Source organism: Tachypleus tridentatus, chromosome 13 (assembly GCF_004210375.1).
Source record: "Tachypleus tridentatus isolate NWPU-2018 chromosome 13, ASM421037v1, whole genome shotgun sequence".
NCBI lineage: Eukaryota > Metazoa > Arthropoda > Merostomata > Xiphosura > Limulidae > Tachypleus > Tachypleus tridentatus.
The window spans coordinates 102681817-102700680 of record NC_134837.1 but is presented as its reverse complement, the minus strand read 5'-3'; the positions used below and the strand labels follow the sequence as shown (position 1 = coordinate 102700680).

Below are 18864 nucleotides of genomic sequence, written 5' to 3'. Positions count from 1 at the left end.
AAAACAATTACCGTTTTATTAATTTATTTCTCATAAGTAAAACAGAAGTATGCATCAGTACAATATAATGTATAGTTTTCTTTATTTGCTTTTTTCATAGTTGTAACTGAATTTCTTTACTTGCACCGAAAAAAACTGTTGGATTACAATTGGAAAACCTTCCAATTGACAGATATCAAATAATAATTTACTAATTGTATCAATTATAAGAAAATTATAGCTTTCAATAACGTAAAAATATTGTAGAAATGAATCAGTATCACTATGAATGTGTGAAAGGCGAAAATATTCACGAGCATATGAACGTGTCTAAATATTGAATGTGAATTATGTAAATGTTTTTTTTTCTATTTAGGTGTTATTATTATTACTTTTTGTTATCAGAAATACCTTTCAACTTTGACAAATGTATATTTCTGACAGTTGGAATACATACATACTCTTTGGAAATGTCTTATGGTGTTGTAAAACTTGGATAATTTCGAGAAAACTACCCAACTGTTAGTTATCGAAGCTCATTCAGTACTTTCTTACATGTGTTTTACAGATATTCACTCAAAACTACAAAAAGACTATCTGTGCTTGTCACCTAGGCCGGTCCGGCATGGCCAGATGAGTTAAGGCGTTCGACTCATAATCTGAAAGTCACGGGTTCGAATCCTAATCACACCAAACATGTTCGCCCTTTCAGCCGTGGGGGCGTTATAATGTAACGGTCAATCCCACTATTCGTTGATAAAAGAGTAGTCCAAGAGTTGGCGGTGGGTGGTGATGACTAGCTGCCTTCCCTCTAGTCTTACACTGCTAAATTAGGGACGGCTAGCGCGGATATCCCTCGAGTAGCTTTGTGCGAAATTCAAAAAACAAACATTTATTAATTATATTATTTCTAAAACTACAAATACTTTATTTTCTCCAGCTGAAGGTACTATTAAAGCTGTTTGTTTTATCTTTGTTAGGTTTTTATACTAACACTTAAGCATACATACACAACCTAAAGTTGATAAAGACAGCCTAACAACCTAACCTAACATCATCACCTGCTCGATTTTACATATTCTCCTTACAATAAAGCTGCCGTGAAAATTGGCTCTGGGTTTGCTGGTATTCATAACAAATCTATACTTATGTTTTGAAATTTTGTCACGTGTGTCGTTTTATTTTTCAGTATCTATTAGATTTTATATTAAAAAAACAATTCCCACGCAGAATACATGCTCTGTATGCGAATTTTTACGTAAGCTGTTTTATAATAAATATAAGTCACATTATATATAAATATATATATGCATACACACACATTGATATTGATATATACACAAAAACTTGCATCTCCACGTCAAAGTTGAGATGCAGATACCAGAAACTTGAACGGTTGTCACTTACATAGACGTCAAACTTACTAAGGTGAGAATCTAAAGGAAATTCAGAGTAGCCGTCAAACTTCTATTACCTGAGTTACTATGTGTCCTAATATCAACTGGATCAACTGGATGATCCTCTGTCGCTCAACTGTCGATGATAAAAAGTCAAACTATTGAAATACTAAGCTGAATGATTTATGATGTCGACGTAAAGCTTAAATAACATTAAAATATTGAATCATTTATTGTCCAAAAGAACCAGGGTTGTCCTATACACAGGGAATTTAAAAAAAAACTGACACTGGTTCGAAATATTTATTATAAACCAGCTAATAACAGATACTACAGTGTGAAACGAAAGTTTCCCCTTTATGACGAAACAAAATCTGCCTCTCAATCAATCGTGTATGATGTGCAATGATGACCCCTTCCGTTTCCTTAAAGCAGATCTACACAGTGACAATTCACTAGAAAATAAGTCATAGGAAACGACTCGCCTAGTATTCATTTTAAATATAAAACTATGCCGCTCAAACGGATCAGTGATAAAAATGGAATCCTTGTAGCAGAAAGTGTCTTAGTTGAGAACGTTTCGGGAACGTGGGAAAAGGATTTGGATTTTAAATCTGGGCGATTTCGCGTCAGTTCAAATGCGTTGTAGACTTTAGACGTGTGCACCATTAGTTATTTTATGTTGTATGAATCCTTTCTTAAATTCATTTTATAATGATTCCTCACTGTAGTAAACTGGCGTACACACGTTTTAGAAAAATACCAATTATGTAATTGTTATATATGTTTTATGAATACAACTATCGGTGTAGAAAGAGGAAGTTTTTCATTTTAGAGCTGCATTTATTTTGTCATCATTGCTTCATAATAAATAAGTTAAATAAGTACAGCTTAAATATAAACATGAATTACTTTTATTTTTGAAAGAGTGTAACAATGCCCTAAAGAAAGTTAATTCTGAACTCTACAAGAGGTTCCTTTGTAAGTTAGTCATGTCCAAAGTACACCGATCCTTCATGCTAGTTTTACATACTTCAACTAGTATATAAGGCCTGGACCAGATAGCAAACATCCCTTTGAACATAGTCTTTAGATGTTATGTGTCGTTTTAAGAAATTTATTATTGAGAAGTTCTTATAAGTGCTCATAATATGAATTGTTTTGGTTTAGCATTGTTCTAAAAGTGCTAGTGACCATTAATTAATGTACAAGCAAGATTTTAACACATCTGAAGAAACTGGTCAATTTATTTCAGTATTTCACTTAGAAAAGTCTAATTCGAAACAGAACCGTGACAATTGTGATGGTAATATAAACTACTTAAACCACAATGACCTTATCAGTTACGGATCATTTTTATTTTAAATATAAAATAAACATACAATTGTAAATATTACGAATAAAATTAATTGGTGTTGAATTTAGCTTTCGACCTGAACGGCACTTTATGCAAGATTCAGGCACCCCCTAGTTTAGGTTTATCATTCCTATTTATGACCGAGTGATAAAAGAGAAAGCAGCCAGATAGTAATACCTGTCATCACAGTAGCCTTATCCTGCTCCTAATAAACCGACTAACAGAATTAATTATCACATTTTGCCCACAACTGAAAATTCAGTGTATTTTTCAAAGGAATTGCGACTCGAATCACAGATCTATCGATCTGTGGCTCAATATTAAAGCACATTTGACCCAGATTAGTTGAAAAACCCAATTAAGTTGGTAGTTTGGACGTGCGTAGATCTCAAAAGAGGGAAATGTGTAACGTTTTCATTTTATACTTCGTGGAAACAGCTTACAAAGTATCAGATCATCCCTTAAGTAATGATTTTAGGTTCAGAAAAAGAGAAAGGATTTCAAACGCTTTTAATGTTATTTAATCAATAATATATGTTCCATTATTATTAATTACTTCCTGCCAACGATTCACGAGCCACTTCTAAAAAATTCTTGAGGTTTGAAGGAAAAGAATTTAGAGAGGGTAGTTTGACATCTTTATGTGTTCCAAGCTCGTTTCCATCAAGATAGTGCTGCAAACTTCGGAATAGATGGAGCAAGGTCTGGAAAATAAGGAGGATGTGGAAGTTTTTTCCAGTTTAGATCTTCAATCTTTGCAGATGTGATCCTTGCTGTATGGGGCTGTGCATTACCCTAGCATAACACAATACTTTTACGATTGATCAAAGCAGGCCGCTTTTCTTTCAGTGCAACATTCAAGCGTCCTAACTGTTGACAACAGAAGTCTGATGTAATCCTTAACGTTGAGTGGCAGTAACTTAAAGTGGATCACACCAACAATACTCCACCAAACGCTTAATAAGGCTTTCCTAGGGTGGAGGTCCATTTTGGGCTGTGCTTTAGTCAGTCTACCTGCACTGAGCCATTTCCAGTCACTAACATGTCCAAAAAAGGTGAGTTACGTTCACGAGAGTGCAGAGAAGTGCAAATGTCCACTCTTGCTTTAAGGTTGGCTTCTCTCAAATCATGGGGGACCTATTTCCAAAGTTTTGACACCTTTCTAAGCTGTGCAGATGAATTGACGGTGAATTGTTAAATGGATTGAATTAAGCTTCTGTGTTAGTTCAACTGTTACAGCACAATCTTCATCAAGTGCAGCCAGCAGCAACTCATCATTAAACTCAACAGGACGACCACTTAAGCTGTAGTCACTTGATCTGAACTTCTGAAACCACCTTCGACATTTTCTTTCATCGAGAGACTCCGCACCATAAACACCTTGAATGTTTCGTGTAGTTTCTGCTTCACTATTGCGTTTTTAAAACTCATAAAGCATTATATGCCTAATGTGCTCCTCAAACACATCCATTTTCATAAAGGTCTATTTGATTAATGATCTGAAAAGGTGGAGTTGGGTTAGTTTCTTTTATTTGTCTGAACATTTTTATACACGTCCTACTACATATTTTAGTCATTAAAACCTTCTACAAAGACAGGAATGATGATGCACTTTCTGTATTAAATTTTCGGACCTTGCTTATGAGATGATCTGATACAATACAATACAAAACGTAAGTTTCTTATGTTATTTCGTAAGAATTTCCGTAATTGGTTCCTGTGCTGTAAACCTATTTTGTGTGATCCCAGTTAGATGAAGAGCATGGTTAAACAGTGGCGATACATCGATATTATACATGCCAAATGATAATTGCAGTAATAATTTTATGATAGTGCCATAAGATCGATGTGAAAAAATGTGTATTTTTATAGAATATAATTTGTTTACTACCTGAGTTCAGAGATCTTTGTGCTCCATATAACTACTGAGCCCAAGACAACACGTACTGACAACAAACGATCATCATTGGGGCTAATATATGAAGCTGTAAATCTATAAATACTCTTACAAAAAAGCATCAAAATCCACAAAGATCTCAACAGACAGTGCTGAGCATAAATCAGATGACGCTCGACTATTACCATGCATTTTAAATTCATAATATGCTGGTATCCTTTTGGTAAAGTTATATCAAAAGTTATGCTTGAAGGTAAAACATATATAAAGAAAATTTAGAGTTAATTTCTTTATTGTTTTAAAGGACCACCCTCAGCCGAAATTACTGTCTTATAGCCTACGAAACTTTTGGAGATAGATACTCAGTGGGACTTCAATTACCTCTACTGTTTTATTGTTTATTTTTCTCAGTTGAGTCGATGGCTCTACGGAAGACTATTAAACATTTAAAAGTTCCATCTGCTTCCCTTATATTATGATTTTGTTTCACCGTATTCGCTGTGTGTTAGGATAGTTGTCATACTGAGAAATGATAATTAACTCACTAGACGGCATTTAGAAGGAATGAATTTTTACATATGCGAGAATATGACCAATCCAGTTGTAGTTAAATAACTTCAAACTTGGATGCTACTCCTTTCATGCTAAACCTAAATGCTGTATACAATTTTTCTACCCTCTCTCATCACTCCTGCAACCAACATATTGGTGTTTTTCAGTTCCAAAAACCTTAGTCTTTGGCTCATCAGACCAAAGTACTTTTCTTCACGTATATTTTCCCATTTTATGTTTTTACAAAAAGTTGTCTTTGTTATCGTTCCAGAAAAATGTGTTATTGCTGCAATACGTTCTTTCAGCCCGTCTTGATCCATTTTGCGTCGCGCTGTGAAGGGGTCATCTTTAACATCAGTAGTTTCTTGAAATTCTGCAACAATGCATATGTTAAATGTACGTTTGTTTTTTAGTAAATTCTAAAGTACTTAACGTCTGGTATGGAAACGTATGCACTCGTTTGCGCCTGCTCTTCCCACTAATGGTAGCAGTTTCACTATAACTTTGATTATGTTTTTAAAATACAGTTTTTGTACTTTCTTTTTTTCTTCTGACTGTATCCCTTTTCGCATGAAACTATTACTTCATCAGAAATAGTGCTGTTTGGAGTCATATTTCGTATTTGAAAATAAAATGGTCATTTTACATTCACAGATTAGAGAAATCTTATTTACTCATTAGAAAAGCAAATAATAATTAACAAGACGTGTATTAATACTCCTTACAGTAAAAAATGAAAAGTGTTAGAGATTAAAAATCGCTAAATAAATATACGATGTAGGGCTAGCAATTGAACTTGAAAGATGGAACCAAACAAGACAGTAACGGAAATATAAATATTAATTGTCCAAGTTATTGCTCACATAACATACTAAGCTGTTTCGACTTTATATGGAGAATAAAATCCTTACATTACATCTCTCGAAAACTTGGTGCTTGAATAGAATCTCAGCTTCTTTTATCATACCTTTTGTTTACTCAACTTTAGAATACTACTTTTTTGACTACTTTACAATAGAGTAACACTTTACGATTGGAAGTTCTAGTTCTATTTGTTTTGCCAGTGAGGAAGTCACTAATGTATTCTCTTGTAAAGTCGAGATGGCTTAGTCTGCTATGTCATCCTTAGATCGATCAAGTGATATGTCTACTTCCATTCTTAACTAATTTAGTGGCCAACTCTACATAACTTTTTTTTAATTTAGTGATATTTTTTTCCGAAACTTGTTTGTTTTTTTTTACTTTATTTTAATGAGACAGTGTTTGTGGGTTACTAGATTATAAAATATATACACACTAAGATTTTTCAATTACTATTACCAATTGTGGAATTTTTACATCACATTTTGTATAGCTCATTTAAACTAAACTTACGATTTTGAAGGTGTTTAAATAAATAAGGGTTTGAATATTGACAATATTCCTGTATTTCATCCTAGACACGTTTTACTTACACACTAAACCGTATGGTGGGTTTTTCTAATCTATGCACAGTGATGTATCTGTGGGCCAAGCTAAAAACTGTGCCCTTTAAAATGCCCCGTTAGAAAACAAGTTACTTTGTATTCAGTTCGTAAAATTACGTTTTCAAACGAAACAACAATCTGAAGGAACATATGTTTTATTAAAACTTCCAGATTAAATTAATTGTTCTGTTCATCCGTAAAATGAGGGACGTCGGATAAATTACCCAAGTCAAACATACTGTGCTACATAAAGTTTTACTTTTGGAAAAACAATAATTTTGCTAGTCTATGAAAGAAATGGTGCATTTGAAGTTAAAGGAGCTTTACTATTGTTATAAATATCTTCTTTCGTGAACATTTTTCTGTTATTAATTATTAATTTTATTCAGCACTTAAAGAGGATCTCATTCACAGTTGAGAAAGAAAGAAAAAAACTCGAAAGGCTCAAAGTATTATAATTAGATAAAGTAACGTATAATACTGTTTTGTTAGGTTAGAGTAGGCAACGCACGAGCGAGTAACATAATGTAGTAAAAACTATGCTTGCTTGTACGGTAAAGCTCACCGTTCGACTTAACTTACGGTAAACAGAAACACCTTAAAGAACCTTAGAATACTGTCCTCAAAATAGTAAATACTCTCTTATAATAGAACCTAAACATTTTCAGAGGGGAATTTAGTAGTTGAAACTATGGAGTTATAAATTGTTTCAAAGCATTTCTATTACAATATCGTAATGTGTTAATTTATTTGCATATAACCCTAATCAGCACATCTGGGATCCACATGGATCCCAATGACTTTCTCGGTTATATATTGTTTTACATAATTGTTACAAATGTATCTCAATTCATATAACTGTCAAGCAGAAATCCTGAATTAACTGTTTTCGAAACAGGCAGAGTATGTAGCTGTAATGTAATATTTATTAAGGGTTCACGCTGACCCCATACTATCATTGACCATGACTATATATATATACATATACAGTTTACCTTATAGCATAAGAAACACATTTCTAAATGTTTATTTCACTATATAGGTTGTTACAGAGGATAACATATCAAAGTAGTACAGTATCACTTAGTCTGTTTGCTTATAACATCACTGTAGTAACAGTAGTCATGTATGTATATCTTATTCCTTAATAAGTGTTTTGCCCAGCATGGCCAAGTGGTTAAGGCACTCCACTCGTAATTCGAGGGTCGCGGATTCGAATCTCCGTCTGTCCAAACATACTCGCCCTTTCACCTTTTTTCGTTGATAAAAGCATAGCCCAAGAGTTGGCGGTGGGTGGTGATGACTAGCTACCTTCCCTTTAGTCTTACACTCCTAAATTAAAGACGGCTAGCGCAGATAGCCCTCGTGTAGCTTTGTACGAAATTCAAAACAAACTAAACCAAACCAACAAGTGTTCTCTGTGACGATTGCTAATAATGTCCCATTTTATAGAAATATTGCTTAATAATTGTTGTAAATTATCTGCTTATTGGATTTTCAATCCATAGTCTCATATAAGGATACATTTGTGTAGGGTCTGGTCTGATCCAAGGTGTACACGTTCATTTTTTTAGTTGAAATTTACACTATTGTGGTAATATCATCATATATTGGTGTACAATGACTTGAATATAAGATTGTAATAAAACCTTGGTATTTTTTTCATACGCCGTTTGTACAGGGAGTGGTTTAATACAACTTTTGTGTATACTGATGAATAATGTAATTTTGTAGTTTCTTGATTTGTCAACATAATTTCGCTAGAAAACATATTTTAATGCTGTTCACATTGTATACTAACCCTATAAAAGTTGTCACGCTATTGGCCTTTTGAACTTCAATCCATAATGGTCATTTTGTGCTGGGGTCCGTTTGAGTTCAAAGTATTCTACAAAGTAACTTTTCAAAGGTGTGCTGACGAGGGATGAGTTACGAAAATGAGTAAAATACATATCGTTCATGGAAGAACAAACCTAACATCTATTGTTACACTGCTGTTTTAATCTAATTAATGCTTCAAAATATCAACGTAAATGAAGGAAATCGCACAGTGGAAACATGTTTAGTCTGTGGTTTTTAGAAATATAGTAGTCGTAGTTTCCAATACTTGAGTGAATATTTTTGAGCAGGCAACTAGTATTTGTAACCATTGGTTATATCTAGAAGCTGGCCAATGCAGATTCTAATTTAAATTAGCCAACATTCTACAAGTGATAATTCAAAAAAGCAACGTTAAAAGCTCAAATACTTTCCAAGAATCTCAACCCTTAATTCAAATATACTCGAGCGTTTTGAGTCGTTCTTTGGACTCGTGTCCCCGATCGGACAGTTGTAAGTCCATAGAATTATATCCCTAAAATACAGCGCTTGATTCCTCTCGGTGAGCACAGCGAATAATTCATTGTGGTTTTACTCTAAAATAAGCAAAAAAACTCTAGATTTCCGTAATCACTTCCTTTTTATGCACAATGTTATTAAAATAGTTTCACTGAAGGATGTATTTAAGAATAGTCTGATGAAATGTTTTATTGAGACGCATATATATATATATGAAAATCTTATTGTCCTTATTTATCCTTTAGATTTATTTTTAGTTCCCAAGTAAAGTGCGCTAACAATGTCTTTGAAATATTAAAAACTAAAATCACTTTCTATTTCTATATATGTTTTCCTTTACAACACCTGATGAAAAATATCCAGTAACCACAGTTGTCAATAAACATTCTACGTCCAATGGTTCTTAGTATTCGTAATTATAATTAAAGGCCTTTTTTCATTTTTTATCTTGGAACCACTTGTTTCTTAGCGCCATCTTAAAGTTTAAATGTAAACTAGAACGAAATTTCAATAAAGTACCTTGTAACATATCGAATGGTTAGTGATCGCAAGAAAAAAAAACATGCTCGCTGGCTGAATAGTTACAAAACCAAAAAGTTTTAAAAAATACTTATCAAATTACCATTGCTATCTTTCGATCTGTTTTTACACACAAACACGCAAAGAAACACCCAACAAAATCATAGATCGAAATAACATGTGCTGGGTGAAACCTGATTTATAGCATAAATGAGAGGTGGATTCTTGTCCTGAATTTTTTATTAGGTATCACTACTATTGTTCCCTATTTATTCATGATTTTCAAAGCTTGTTCATTTGGTATCCAAAATGATGAAATTGGAGGGGGGATTATTCATACATTTGTTTAATATACAAGTTGTTTTTTGTTTTAATAATCACCACTGTTTTATTGCTCAGTGGTAGAAGCCAAAGCGAACAGTAACCTGATTTCTCTTATTCTTATGTACAAAGGAGTCCGCAGGTGAACTGTTTAGGTAGTGTGATTGTATCTTTATCGGGCTTTCGGTTCATTTATCATACGGTTTAGTCTTAAATTATAGTTTCGTAATTTAAATCTAATCACGTTTTTTCTTGTTCAGTAGTGTATGAAGACCCACAGTGCCATCACTGCATTTACATCTAGAGCATACACGGATTAACGAAAGTTTTTTGCGTAGGGCACACAAAATTCTACGTAAGAAAATTTAGATATGAAGAATTTCAAGAAAACGCAACAACATTTACTTTGTAAACAACCACGTTCCAATTTCAGTTACTTTGTAAGACTGTTTAGAGCTGCATTTCCTACTTTCATAGCGTTCCTGGAAATACTTTGGCAAAACTTCTACACTTGTTTATTTTAGAAAATTATACAAAGACTGATCTTTCGTCTTGAGTCGGAGGTTTTGCATAACCAATCGTGCAGTGGGCTCTTTGGACCGCTGACTACACGCAAGCTTGTTGTGTCCAAAGTGTTTCGCGTGGCTTCCAAGTCGAGAGCTCGTGGGCACTGTGCCAGAGGAGCGAAGGGAAGCGTGGTTGTCTTTCTGTTCTGCCGGTTAATATACACGTGTTACAATTACTGTACTCTAGTAAAAACATTCACTTGGTGCCCGAGTTCGAACCATGTCTGTACTCGACTTCTTCGTAGAATGCCCTGGCAAACAGACAACCCTCTCTTTTGAGTATCTTACTTCCATTGTTAAGACAAAGTAGGACAAACTATACACCCACGTTAACCTGACGAGTGACTACTCTTGCGTAGCACACGATTAAACCATTCTAGCTGATCAAATGATTCATGATAACACTGGTAATTCTGTAGTTTTTATAAAGACATCTAATGGCCAGTATATCGCTAGTATGTAGAATGTGCGCATGTGACAGATGTAGTTGTTAAGCAGCAGATAATTCGAGATAATTCCAGCATGCTAAAATAAAATAGAACTTTGCAAGTATTTGTGTGTGCGTTTTGTCCGATCAGATTTCCTGAGAAAGCTGTCATTATTTCAATGGTACACTTCTGTAACTTTCGACCGATAATGATTTAAGCCGTTTGCTGTTTAGCCGTCATAGTTAAAATTAGTATTTGATGACATGTTGTCAATTAACCCTTATAATTGTTGGAAACAGATAAATCACTCTGGCTCTTATGATACCTCTATACTTTTTTTCACGCATTAGAGGCTCATGTCTAAATTTATGTAAAGTTACTGAGTTTTTTTTTTTTCTTTGTTCTTGCTAATCGTTAGTCGATTATGCTTGAAGCACCTGGTACGAAGGAAACAGGTTTAATCGATCAGCCCTTAATTATATGACATCATGCCAAGTTGAAGGTTTTAAACATGTATTTGCGTGCTTGTTAACAGCTAATTAGTGTGAATTGTATTCTTCTACATTACAGACTCTCCTGAGATTATCGTTAAATCACTTAACAACCATGTGAAAGGTATATTAGACAGCCTAGACTTATTAGGGTTGTAGATTTCTGTGGATACCTACTGACTTAGATTTATTGACAGATGAAATTTTGCTTCCTATGATGAGTCACAAAACAAAAACTTCCTCCCAACTAAAACATTAAGATGGTAATCGTCTGAGCTATGTTTCAGGGTGACTCGCGCAGGAGAGTCATCTGATTATGTTCCAGATTGATCCTCGTATGGTGTCAGGTAGCCCGCGTGAAACTTCCAATGACTTTTAATTAAACGTCAAATGACTCAGTTTTAGATCCATGTTTGAATATGATATAAGTGGGTTTTAGGCAATCTGTGCGAAATATATAATAAAAATATTAAAACAACTGACACGCTCTCCAATGACCCGTTTCTCCGTATCTTATGACTGAACTGCAGGGTCTTTGTTGCTAAGTGTCCCATATGCTCGAGTTTTCAGTGGCCCATACCTAAATATTATATGGTTTTAGCGATCCATTTCTAGGTATTATGTGATTAAGTTTCAGCAACCCATTTTTAAGTATTATGTTATTGAGTTTTCAATGACCCATATTTAAGATATGATTGAAATTTGAGTGTCTCATATTTAAGAGTAACATTTTAAGTTTAATTAAAGTATTTGTAAACAAAAATAGATATTTTTGAAAAAGAGAGGTTGTTTTTGTCAGAAATATATAGAAGTTTTAATACATTCGTGCCCAGAAGTTACATGTGAGTGATAAAGGTTATTGCAATTCTTCCTTTTTTACGAGAAACTATTTTTTGAAGTAATTTTAAACCGTCAGTATTGTTTAAGGCACTTAAAATATTAACTGGTGGTTTTAAAGAGCTAAAGTTTAACATATACGAAATGGTTAATCAGTGCAATGAAACACAGTATTCTTACATACTCAAAAGATAGAAAGAAGTAAGTGAATAAAACACACATAAACAAAATATTGGAAGCTTTGTACGTCCAATTAACTGATAACACACCCAACGTATGGAAGTCAATAAAACCAGAATGCATTTAGTAATGAGTTGGTTAAAGTCCCGATTGTGTCACAATGGACAGCATACCTTCCTTTTGAGAGAGACTTAGGATCTAATGCAGGTTCCTGCTGTGCCACTTACACACATGGAACCTCCATGCAAATGATCACAGCTAAGCAGTCAAAGTCTAAGATACAAAGTAACTGGTAATTAGTATCTGATGGTAACAACAAAATATTACTACTAAAAACTAGTTAGACTTAGGTGATCCTACAAGTTATAACTCGATCACCACAACCTTAACTTAAGTACGAAACAGACGTTTCTATCTCACAGCAAAAAAAGTAAGAAAAAAGTAAACTTGTCTTTTCTTAATCCATAAACTGCTTCTCAGTTAATAAGTCTTAGAAGGGTTAATTTTACTGTTTAATCTTGTAATATTCAATCTCGGGGATGTGTATGCTCTAATGGTTGAGACATCATGCTTTTTTTATTATTATTACTATATCCGAGAGTGAATACACGTGACTCATTTTGAAATGTTTATGTAATTATTTATCTGGAGTATATTTAGTATGGACTTTGTTTTGGATTTTTTTTCAGATTGAGAAAATCTACGTTTATTAATCATATCTAGAAATACTTATTGATATAGGAGCATAAATTCATGGGAATATTTATGAAATTACGTTCGATACATTAATATCATGATATGACATAATTTCTGCTCTTAGTTCTGTTTGTTAAATTCTACACTTCTCTGCATTGAGGTATTTTGAATAAAGTTTTGTTTAATCAACGAAGAAAATACACTTTTATTAGCGCGTAAAATGTAGGAATTGTTTGTGTTTTTTTCTACAAGCGTGTTTGCTTTTGGTGTTTAAGACTGTTCCTTAATGTATTTTAAAACAGCTTTCGTCAGTTGAGCTTCTACGTTCAAGAACGGTAAACGGCCTTTGGCATGACCCATGTCCGTCCTCCTTGGACAGTTCTCAGCGGTCGGAGTCTGATCCCCCACTCCTTTCTCAGTGTGGTATCCAAACGCCAATCAGTTTCCATGACAACCGCCTGTTTGAGAGGCAGTTCTTAGTCCCGCCTCCATAACACAACCAGCAAAATAAATTTGACGGTGCGTAGAGCGAGGTGTATGAGTAGCGAAAGCTGTTGAGGACGACAACAGATGCGTGTCGCTGTGTTCCTCGTGTTTTATTTGTAATATACTGAATGCTTCACAAGTGGACTAGATCCAAGGCCCACTTCTCACTGGTCATATTTTTAAACACTTCTACAAAGTGTGCAGTAACTTACCCCATCTAGTGGTCGGTTCTGAATCACGTGAGCCTTTAACGGTGGAGTGACAAGAATGATTGTCATACACATCAAGAGCATAGCCGAATAACATCGTTTTGAAAGGTTCAACCTGCACGTGATTCACATACCTAACTTTTCTCAGTAGACAATATTTCAATGAACTAAATACCAGGTTTTCAGATCTTCGTTGAAAACAATTTAGGAAGTTGGGCTGCACCAATAATACCGATTGCTGGGACATCGGCTCCTGAAAATTTTTCGGTCAAGCGTGTTGGAATCAGAAAACAGACTTCAAAGGTAGCTCGCCTACAAAAGTCTTGCTCATAGTAAGACGAACTGAGAGTCATTAATCGAAGTCATAAAAAACTCAATCAGCCTTTTTCAAAGAAAATCATTGGTTGATTTGTCGGTCTCTGTCTAAAGCCGGACAAAAATCAAGCATACCATTTCTTAACAGACACCATGAAGATGGTCCAGTGCGCTGGGTGCGATCGCCCTATCTTGGACCGGTTCTTACTGAACGTTCTAGACCGGTCCTGGCACGCTAACTGCGTCCAGTGTTGTGAGTGTAAATGTAACCTGACAGAGAAGTGCTTCTCTCGAGATGGAAAACTCTACTGTCGAAACGACTTCTTCAAGTAGGTTAATATCTCTAATTAAACTTGTGTAAAATATTCTTAGCTTGTCACCTACAGACTTAAAAGGAGTTTTATTAAAATGACCAACAATTGTTAAAAGTCCTTCTAATTATAAGCAAAAGTTATATCACGAAACTTGGGACTTACAAACGTCTGAATAGCCAAATATATTTAATCATTTCAATTGCTTTGCTAAATGAAGTCAGCTAATAAACTTTGTTTGACTTAGTTTGATTGCTTACCAAAGTTTTGTATGCTGTCTTTACTTGAAGGTACCTTTATTGTTTGTAGAAATGTGCTACTTAACACGAAGTCTTAATTTTATATTTCTAGAAAATTTTGATTTTATCAGAATATATTTGAAAAGAAAAATGGTTCATGTTAATTGAAATTGGTTTCATTTCACTATTCAAATCAAAAAGAAAAGATACGCATACACGAATTTATATTTCCTTATAATAGCAAATCACGCAGCATTTCGTATATTCAAAATATATATATTACGGTTAAGTACGGTCCTAAATTATTTGCCATTCCCCTGTCTTAATTGCTCTGGTGTGGTACGTGGTTTGCATCTAGTGATATGAACAAGTACGTTCAAATGTATACGCTAAGAAGAAACATTTTAAATGACACTGCTGCTGTAAAACAGTTCCATACATTCGTTTCAGGTATTTAATTCAACTCACGGAAACTGACAATTTGGATATCCCTGACCAACGTGCTCTCCACGTGTGTGTAGGTAGTAAATAGTTCTAGTTTATCTGCGAAACAACATGCTTCAGTGCTTATGATAGTCACAGCAGATTAGAAACATTTATAGTTGATACAAAGCCTGAGAAAGAGTATAATTTAACGTGTGTGTGTCTATTTGTATATTGAACCTGAGCAACCTTCCGTACTTTTATACACATGTAAATACTTACTTTTACAAATAGGATTAACCGTTTCTGTTCTAGTTATCAAAGACATTTTTCCCGTATGACTAAATCTAGATTACCGATAGTTGTCGTCATGGTAGCTTCTCTATTTCTACTTTCTTTACATTTTTGTATTCCAAAACCCATTGACTTGTCTTTCATTTAGTATGTTTGTTTATATTGCTCAGTGATTACCTAAATAATGGTTTACGTCCACTTCTATTCCCTAGCTTCCTTGAACGTATGTACAAAATAAATGTAAAGTAGCAAACTATATTATTTTTCTAGTTCACTGCTGCAGTCATCCAATAGAGCTGAAATATGATTCGAATTTGTAGTTTTATACAAATTTTAAGAGTAATAGTTGTATTTGTTTGATTTTGGTTTAGCACAAAGCTACACAACGAGATATCTGCGCTCTGTCCGCTGAGGGGATTGAACATGGAATTCTAGCATGATAGCCATTCAAGAATACCGCTGAGCCACAGAGAGACAATTAATAGTAACCAAACTTCCTCTCTCTGTGAGTTCTTAGCCGTCATTTGGAAATTTAGTTCATATGAAAAAGATACTAATTTATAAAACACATATATGTTGAAAATAAAACTCTCATAAACGAATTTCTTTTGATTTAACATTTGGTTAACGTCAAATATTTTGTTGTCATGCACATCTCGACTTTTTGTTCAATGAAAAAGGGAGTTTAAAACATGTTGACTACAACTTTAAAGCATTTTCTAAGGATTATTTGTTTGTTTTTTGAATTTCACGCAAAGCTACACGAGGGCTATATGCACTAGCCATCTCTAATTTAGCAGTGTAAGACTAGAGGGAAGGCAACTACTTATCACCAACCACTGCCAACTCTTGGGCAACTCTTTTACCAAAGAACAGTGGGATTGACCTTTACATTATAAAGCCCTTACGGCTGAAGGGGCGAGCATATTTGATGCGACGAGGATACAAACTCACAACCCTCAGATTGCGAGTCAAGGACCTTAACCACTTGGCCAAATCGGGCATTTTCTAAGGATTCATTTGGAATAAAATGCTTTTAAGTTATCTGTTCGAAATGTCTTAATAACTTTTGAAATTAACTATTTTAGCCCATAATTTCGAGAAGTTATTCTCATAGGTATGGCTTTATAAAACACTTAGTATTAAAGTATTTAAAAATTTACACTTCAGAAATGGCCCCCCAGTGGCACAGTGGTATGTCTGCAGACTTAAACACTAAAAACCGGGTTTCGAAACCCGTGGTGGGCAGAGCACTGATAGCCCATTGTGTAGCTTTGTGCTTAATTATAAACAAACAAAGAAACAAACTTCAGAAATGACTGAACCAAATTTGTAAGACTCGTGTCTATTCACTTATACCATCTCGTTTAGTGATCTGTAACTAAAATGTACAAGACACATCCCTTTAATTTGGTGGTTCTAAGTTGTAACGCAAAGCAACTACATATAAATACGTTATGCAAGATATACACGTAATTATTCATATAAAAGTTGGGATACTTTTTGTCTGTACTATGTTTTAATTAGTTTTGCAGTTAAGGCTTAGTGCATATAATAATTCCATCTTCAGGGGCAAGAAAGCGTCTCAACTCCACAGTTTGAAATATGACCAGAAACTATAAGGAGTTGTATAGACTTTGTGTTTATTTTTCATCAAATTCTGTTCTTAAAGCGATTAATGACATGAACATATTTAAAGTAACTAGTGAGTAAATTCTATTAAGCTCTAATGTAAATTACACATCAGTTCCAGAAACATCTCATCTATACCAAATGTGTTCAATGATTTCTTCCTTTACTGTTCATTGCTATTCTCGACAGAATAAAAATTTGAAAGCAAACGAAAGTTTGGGCGTTTGTATAATAATTACATTAAAACAAATAATTATAGTTGAAAAATTCACTAGTTCAGGTCTTTATTAAATGAAAATGTAAAAACGTAAAATCTGATACACAGGAGATAAAAGAAAGTTACAGTTTACCTATAACGAAACGTACATCTACAAAATGTGATGTATTATCAGTATGTAAGTATCATAAATCAAGTTTAGGATAATGGATATAGTATCAGAATATCATCTATCAAACTATAGCACAACAACGATATAATCGAAAAATAATCCATTAACTGAAAGATAACAACAGTGATTCCAAATATTATTTCTCGGCTGTATTATAATGAAAAGGTATCGAAAATCCGTGCAATATTAACATAATGTGCATCAACTGCAAACAACGATAATAGTGTCAACTTGCCATTCGTTACTTGCTTGACGACGTTAAGATATAGAAATATCACCGATAAACTTCACTAAACAGACATTATTCATTGATAGGAAAACATTGTAATAATAATCTAAAAAAATATTTGTCAATTGTAAAACAACGTATTACTATCAAAGTATTATCTATCAACTAAAATGATAGGCTCGAAACATCATCCATCAAATGCAACACAGTAACTATATGTTTTACACCCTTTGCAAGACTATGTGATATTTTCTTAGCCAATCTTTGTTCCTTATAACTTTAAATAGCTCTAAAAATACATTTTTTTGTATTTTCACTCATAGAACGTACAAAGCAATTTATACTAGTGTATGCGTATTTAAATGCGGACATCGGTGTTGTAAAATAGATAAGCTCTCTAGCCATAAGTTCAGTGTTAAGTTGATACTTATCAGTGCCACTCACTGATACACTGAAGAGTGATTGATTCGTGACGTCTGTTTGCATTATTACAGTCACTTGATACATAAGTGATAGCACTGATTCTTGTGGTTCGTTAATGGAAAGTGGCCAATTACTGAAGGACTTAAAGAACTCTATTGTGAAATAGGAACATTATATACTTTCAGGCACATGGAAAACTTTATGAGTTATTTATGAATAATTTGTTGTTGTTTTTTTTCCATTCCGGTTTACCGAATATACGCATCTATAAAAAGCTATGCATTTGTAAAATGCTCACAGCTAAAATGCGTAATAACTTTGCTAAAAGTACTATTTGCTGTTATTACTGTATATTTTGTTATTTAAAACTTTAAATTTTGCATTCGTTTAGAATGTACTAGCCTTTTCTCTTTTTGTAACATTTGAATATCCAAAAAAACTGAATAATATTATTGTCTTATAATAACAGAATTATATGTCTAAGGGGAATGGTTAATGATTTTATACACAAACATTCATGAATTTAAATTTACCAACTGAAAGTTTGATGAAGTGTTCTTAAGAAATGGTATCAGAGTTCAGGTATTCTACATATATTGCCTGATCAACAAATACCGCTGAAGGTGAACCTGATTTACCACATCTCTTTGGTAGAAAATATTACATTAAACACCGAACAGCACGTGTCCTAAATGTTAGCAATGCTATACTTGATTCGTTTTTTCTATTAAAACAGACGATTTTAAAGAACAAAGAACTAAAAAACACCACCAAAACTAATGTATTTAACATTCGTGATAAAACAAATTTAAATATATTCTTCTATATAGTTACTATAGGAGGATGTAAGTTAACATTACGTTATAGACTTTATAAATGTATGTAAGATAA

At 33.7% G+C, this 18864-nt stretch overlaps 1 protein-coding gene across 1 annotated transcript in view; it reads left to right on the top strand.

Moving 5' to 3' along the window:
* Positions 1 to 13319: 13319 nt before the first annotated feature.
* The window catches only part of LOC143238934 (LIM/homeobox protein Lhx1-like), a 131854-nt gene continuing 126309 nt past the window's right edge, over positions 13320 to 18864 (top strand). Inside the window, exon 1 of the mRNA XM_076479590.1 lies at positions 13320 to 14362. Within this exon, the coding sequence (XP_076335705.1) occupies positions 14187 to 14362 (176 nt within the window). The 5' untranslated portion in view covers positions 13320 to 14186. The remainder of the gene's footprint in view (positions 14363 to 18864) is intronic.